The sequence below is a fragment of the Colias croceus genome, chromosome Z (assembly GCF_905220415.1).
Source record: "Colias croceus chromosome Z, ilColCroc2.1".
Lineage (NCBI taxonomy): Eukaryota > Metazoa > Arthropoda > Insecta > Lepidoptera > Pieridae > Colias > Colias croceus.
In genome coordinates, this window is record NC_059568.1 from 2,892 (window position 1) to 10,055 (window position 7,164).

At 42.9% G+C, this 7,164-nt stretch overlaps 1 protein-coding gene across 1 annotated transcript; it reads left to right on the forward strand.

Annotated features, from left to right (window-relative positions):
• Window positions 1-4,500: 4,500 nt before the first annotated feature.
• LOC123705080 lies at window positions 4,501-5,403 on the forward strand. Its single transcript, XM_045653684.1, has one exon. The coding sequence runs from the start codon at window positions 4,501-4,503 to the stop codon at window positions 5,401-5,403; it is 903 nt and encodes a 300-aa protein (XP_045509640.1).
• The last annotated feature ends 1,761 nt before the right edge of the window (window positions 5,404-7,164 follow it).

Here is a 7,164-nt window from a genome sequence, read left to right on the forward strand (position 1 = left end):
TAACCTAACCTAACCTAACCTAACCTAACCTAACCTAACCTAACCTAACCTAACCTAACCTAACCTAACCTAACCTAACCTAACCTAACCTAACCTAACCTAACCTAACCTAACCTAACCTAACCTAACCTAACCTAACCTAACCTAACCTAACCTAACCTAACCTAACCTAACCTAACCTAACCTAACCTAACCTAACCTAACCTAACCTAACCTAACCTAACCTAACCTAACCTAACCTAACCTAACCTAACCTAACCTAACCTAACCTAACCTAACCTAACCTAACCTAACCTAACCTAACCTAACCTAACCTAACCTAACCTAACCTAACCTAACCTAACCTAACCTAACCTAACCTAACCTAACCTAACCTAACCTAACCTAACCTAACCTAACCTAACCTAACCTAACCTAACCTAACCTAACCTAACCTAACCTAACCTAACCTAACCTAACCTAACCTAACCTAACCTAACCTAACCTAACCTAACCTAACCTAACCTAACCTAACCTAACCTAACCTAACCTAACCTAACCTAACCTAACCTAACCTAACCTAACCTAACCTAACCTAACCTAACCTAACCTAACCTAACCTAACCTAACCTAACCTAACCTAACCTAACCTAACCTAACCTAACCTAACCTAACCTAACCTAACCTAACCTAACCTAACCTAACCTAACCTAACCTAACCTAACCTAACCTAACCTAACCTAACCTAACCTAACCTAACCTAACCTAACCTAACCTAACCTAACCTAACCTAACCTAACCTAACCTAACCTAACCTAACCTAACCTAACCTAACCTAACCTAACCTAACCTAACCTAACCTAACCTAACCTAACCTAACCTAACCTAACCTAACCTAACCTAACCTAACCTAACCTAACCTAACCTAACCTAACCTAACCTAACCTAACCTAACCTAACCTAACCTAACCTAACCTAACCTAACCTAACCTAACCTAACCTAACCTAACCTAACCTAACCTAACCTAACCTAACCTAACCTAACCTAACCTAACCTAACCTAACCTAACCTAACCTAACCTAACCTAACCTAACCTAACCTAACCTAACCTAACCTAACCTAACCTAACCTAACCTAACCTAACCTAACCTAACCTAACCTAACCTAACCTAACCTAACCTAACCTAACCTAACCTAACCTAACCTAACCTAACCTAACCTAACCTAACCTAACCTAACCTAACCTAACCTAACCTAACCTAACCTAACCTAACCTAACCTAACCTAACCTAACCTAACCTAACCTAACCTAACCTAACCTAACCTAACCTAACCTAACCTAACCTAACCTAACCTAACCTAACCTAACCTAACCTAACCTAACCTAACCTAACCTAACCTAACCTAACCTAACCTAACCTAACCTAACCTAACCTAACCTAACCTAACCTAACCTAACCTAACCTAACCTAACCTAACCTAACCTAACCTAACCTAACCTAACCTAACCTAACCTAACCTAACCTAACCTAACCTAACCTAACCTAACCTAACCTAACCTAACCTAACCTAACCTAACCTAACCTAACCTAACCTAACCTAACCTAACCTAACCTAACCTAACCTAACCTAACCTAACCTAACCTAACCTAACCTAACCTAACCTAACCTAACCTAACCTAACCTAACCTAACCTAACCTAACCTAACCTAACCTAACCTAACCTAACCTAACCTAACCTAACCTAACCTAACCTAACCTAACCTAACCTAACCTAACCTAACCTAACCTAACCTAACCTAACCTAACCTAACCTAACCTAACCTAACCTAACCTAACCTAACCTAACCTAACCTAACCTAACCTAACCTAACCTAACCTAACCTAACCTAACCTAACCTAACCTAACCTAACCTAACCTAACCTAACCTAACCTAACCTAACCTAACCTAACCTAACCTAACCTAACCTAACCTAACCTAACCTAACCTAACCTAACCTAACCTAACCTAACCTAACCTAACCTAACCTAACCTAACCTAACCTAACCTAACCTAACCTAACCTAACCTAACCTAACCTAACCTAACCTAACCTAACCTAACCTAACCTAACCTAACCTAACCTAACCTAACCTAACCTAACCTAACCTAACCTAACCTAACCTAACCTAACCTAACCTAACCTAACCTAACCTAACCTAACCTAACCTAACCTAACCTAACCTAACCTAACCTAACCTAACCTAACCTAACCTAACCTAACCTAACCTAACCTAACCTAACCTAACCTAACCTAACCTAACCTAACCTAACCTAACCTAACCTAACCTAACCTAACCTAACCTAACCTAACCTAACCTAACCTAACCTAACCTAACCTAACCTAACCTAACCTAACCTAACCTAACCTAACCTAACCTAACCTAACCTAACCTAACCTAACCTAACCTAACCTAACCTAACCTAACCTAACCTAACCTAACCTAACCTAACCTAACCTAACCTAACCTAACCTAACCTAACCTAACCTAACCTAACCTAACCTAACCTAACCTAACCTAACCTAACCTAACCTAACCTAACCTAACCTAACCTAACCTAACCTAACCTAACCTAACCTAACCTAACCTAACCTAACCTAACCTAACCTAACCTAACCTAACCTAACCTAACCTAACCTAACCTAACCTAACCTAACCTAACCTAACCTAACCTAACCTAACCTAACCTAACCTAACCTAACCTAACCTAACCTAACCTAACCTAACCTAACCTAACCTAACCTAACCTAACCTAACCTAACCTAACCTAACCTAACCTAACCTAACCTAACCTAACCTAACCTAACCTAACCTAACCTAACCTAACCTAACCTAACCTAACCTAACCTAACCTAACCTAACCTAACCTAACCTAACCTAACCTAACCTAACCTAACCTAACCTAACCTAACCTAACCTAACCTAACCTAACCTAACCTAACCTAACCTAACCTAACCTAACCTAACCTAACCTAACCTAACCTAACCTAACCTAACCTAACCTAACCTAACCTAACCTAACCTAACCTAACCTAACCTAACCTAACCTAACCTAACCTAACCTAACCTAACCTAACCTAACCTAACCTAACCTAACCTAACCTAACCTAACCTAACCTAACCTAACCTAACCTAACCTAACCTAACCTAACCTAACCTAACCTAACCTAACCTAACCTAACCTAACCTAACCTAACCTAACCTAACCTAACCTAACCTAACCTAACCTAACCTAACCTAACCTAACCTAACCTAACCTAACCTAACCTAACCTAACCTAACCTAACCTAACCTAACCTAACCTAACCTAACCTAACCTAACCTAACCTAACCTAACCTAACCTAACCTAACCTAACCTAACCTAACCTAACCTAACCTAACCTAACCTAACCTAACCTAACCTAACCTAACCTAACCTAACCTAACCTAACCTAACCTAACCTAACCTAACCTAACCTAACCTAACCTAACCTAACCTAACCTAACCTAACCTAACCTAACCTAACCTAACCTAACCTAACCTAACCTAACCTAACCTAACCTAACCTAACCTAACCTAACCTAACCTAACCTAACCTAACCTAACCTAACCTAACCTAACCTAACCTAACCTAACCTAACCTAACCTAACCTAACCTAACCTAACCTAACCTAACCTAACCTAACCTAACCTAACCTAACCTAACCTAACCTAACCTAACCTAACCTAACCTAACCTAACCTAACCTAACCTAACCTAACCTAACCTAACCTAACCTAACCTAACCTAACCTAACCTAACCTAACCTAACCTAACCTAACCTAACCTAACCTAACCTAACCTAACCTAACCTAACCTAACCTAACCTAACCTAACCTAACCTAACCTAACCTAACCTAACCTAACCTAACCTAACCTAACCTAACCTAACCTAACCTAACCTAACCTAACCTAACCTAACCTAACCTAACCTAACCTAACCTAACCTAACCTAACCTAACCTAACCTAACCTAACCTAACCTAACCTAACCTAACCTAACCTAACCTAACCTAACCTAACCTAACCTAACCTAACCTAACCTAACCTAACCTAACCTAACCTAACCGCCGACGACATTGTGTTGGTCGTTGAGGGGGACACGGCCCTTGAAATCGAAACGAAAGCGAACCGTGTCCTTAATGTAATAAGCGAATGGGGAAAAGAAAATAAATTGAAATTTGCACCTAATAAAACGTGTGCCCTCCTCTCCACGAGGAGGCTGAAATATGACGTGCCGCGGCTCGCTATGGGGAATGTGGAAATTAAATATTATTCTTGTATAAAAATACTGGGCCTTACAATCGACAGCGGCCTCACCTTTAACGCCCACGTCGGGACGGTATGCCAAAAGGCAATCGCCCGGTATAAACTCTTGGCAAGGGCAGCCAGAGTTGGTTGGGGACTTAGCCCAGATATTATTAGGACTATTTATGTAGCAGTTATCGAGCCGACTATTATGTATGCATCGGCAGCGTGGGCACCCACCGTGGAAAAGATGGGGGTCCAAAAAAGGCTGAACACCGTACAACGGGGGTTCGCCCAAAAGATCTGCCGAGCATATCGGACCGTCTCCCTGAACTCAGCTATGCTGTTGGCTGGGATACTCCCCCTTGACCTCAGAATACTCGAAGTTTCGAGATTATATGGGATCAAGAAGGGGGTGTCGCACCCAGCGTTGGGAGACAGGGAGGTGGAAAGAATGGCTCCGGCGATTGAGGACCCACATCCGGCAGAGCAGGAAGGGCTGGGGTTCGGGCTGGTGGACGAGGACTCGTATTCCGACGTGGCTGATAGCCACGTACATAGGATCTACACGGACGGCAGCAAGATTGAGGGTCGAGTCGGAGCCGCCCTTTCCGTATGGGAGGGGGAGGCCGAGACGAAGGCCGTCAAGCTTGCTTTGCCGCCGTATTGCACCGTCTACCAGGCCGAACTTCTAGCGCTCCAAAGAGCAGTAGATAGAGCCTGCAAGAGTGGAGTGCCGAAGGTCGGCATCTTCAGCGACTCCAGATCGGCCCTCCAGGCCGTCACACTCGGTTCCCCCCACCCCCTTGCTGTGCAAACAAGGGCGGCCCTCCGAAAAGCTGCTTCGCAGAGGCGGGAGGTCGCTCTGTTTTGGATTAAGGCGCACGCAGGGCTAAGGGGGAACGAAAGAGTTGACCAATTAGCCAAGGAGGCCGCTCTGGGGTCGAAGAGGAAACCCGACTACGATCTGTGTCCTGTTTCATTCGTCAAGCGTATCTTGAGACAGGATACGATCGGGGAATGGGACAGGAGATATGATGTGGGGGTGACGGCTGGAGGCACGAAGCTCTTTTTCCCAAGCGCTGCTGCTGCATACAAAATAGTTCGGACATAAACATCACACACCACACCACACAAGCACTGACTGGACACGGTGGATTCGCCTTCTACTTGAACAGATTCAAGCTGAGGGAGAATCCATCGTGTCTGTGTCAGCCCGGAGTCGACGAGACGGTTTCTCACCTGTTGCTCGAGTGTCCGATTTTTGCAAGAGATAGATATGTTATTGAGCAAAAATTGGGCATCGCGATGACGGGTGAGAATCTGCCTGCGGCCCTGGGGGACAAGACAAGAAACGAGTTTTTAGAATTTTGCCAACAAATTGTGAGGGTGGTGAACAAACGAAATTGTGATAAGCTACTGTGATATTAGGGTTAAGTAATTGTTGTGCCGTTTTAATTAATATTGTTTTATTTGATTGTAATGTTTAATTGTAATATTTTGTTTTAAATGTCATCTTTTATTATTGTATTTTAATATTAATTTTAAATAATTTAACCGGACATTGTTAATATTTTGTATTTCATATTTGTATTTATAATCATTGTATTTTTAATTTAGGCCTAATTGTTAATAAAAAATTTGTGGTATTTGATTTAAAAGAAAATAAACACCTCTGGACGATATTCCAGAGAAAAGCACACAACACCCTGAGATGGCGGGTGCTTTTATTAAAAAAAAAAAAAAAAAACCTAACCTAACCTAACCTAACCTAACCTAACCTAACCTAACCTAACCTAACCTAACCTAACCTAACCTAACCTAACCTAACCTAACCTAACCTAACCTAACCTAACCTAACCTAACCTAACCTAACCTAACCTAACCTAACCTAACCTAACCTAACCTAACCTAACCTAACCTAACCTAACCTAACCTAACCTAACCTAACCTAACCTAACCTAACCTAACCTAACCTAACCTAACCTAACCTAACCTAACCTAACCTAACCTAACCTAACCTAACCTAACCTAACCTAACCTAACCTAACCTAACCTAACCTAACCTAACCTAACCTAACCTAACCTAACCTAACCTAACCTAACCTAACCTAACCTAACCTAACCTAACCTAACCTAACCTAACCTAACCTAACCTAACCTAACCTAACCTAACCTAACCTAACCTAACCTAACCTAACCTAACCTAACCTAACCTAACCTAACCTAACCTAACCTAACCTAACCTAACCTAACCTAACCTAACCTAACCTAACCTAACCTAACCTAACCTAACCTAACCTAACCTAACCTAACCTAACCTAACCTAACCTAACCTAACCTAACCTAACCTAACCTAACCTAACCTAACCTAACCTAACCTAACCTAACCTAACCTAACCTAACCTAACCTTTTTTTTTTTTTTTTTTTTTTTTTTTTTTTTTTTTTTTTTTTTTTTTTTTTTTTTATAGTGGAGAATGCATTTAGGCATACCCAGAGCGCTCGGGGAAAGGGCCCTGGGTTATGTCGGACTCACACCGCAGAATGCGGCGACTACCGACTAAACTCCACTGTGTTCCGTCACTCCGCTGTATTGGCAGGGTCGCGGGTATTTGGTCGAACCGCTTCCGCAACCCCGTCAGCGGCAGCCTATTTTTTATATAGGCCCATCGCGATTAAGGCCTGGCTTGAGTTCGCCAGTTTCTCCTTCCTGGGGGGCGGCGTGAACAGAACACGTCTCACGCCGCCTCACCGCACCGGACGATGGATTATGTCCCCGTTCCACCGTCCGGCTCCCATCATTAGGGAAGCAAGTCGCGACCGTGTACAGCGGTTGCGACTCGGCGACTGCGCCCAATAAGACGTCGCCGCCGA

Bases quoted from the DNA above. Each gene is read 5' to 3' on its own strand.
- LOC123705080 (XM_045653684.1), top strand. From the start codon at position 4,501: ATGTATGCATCGGCAGCGTGGGCACCCACCGTGGAAAAGATGGGGGTC.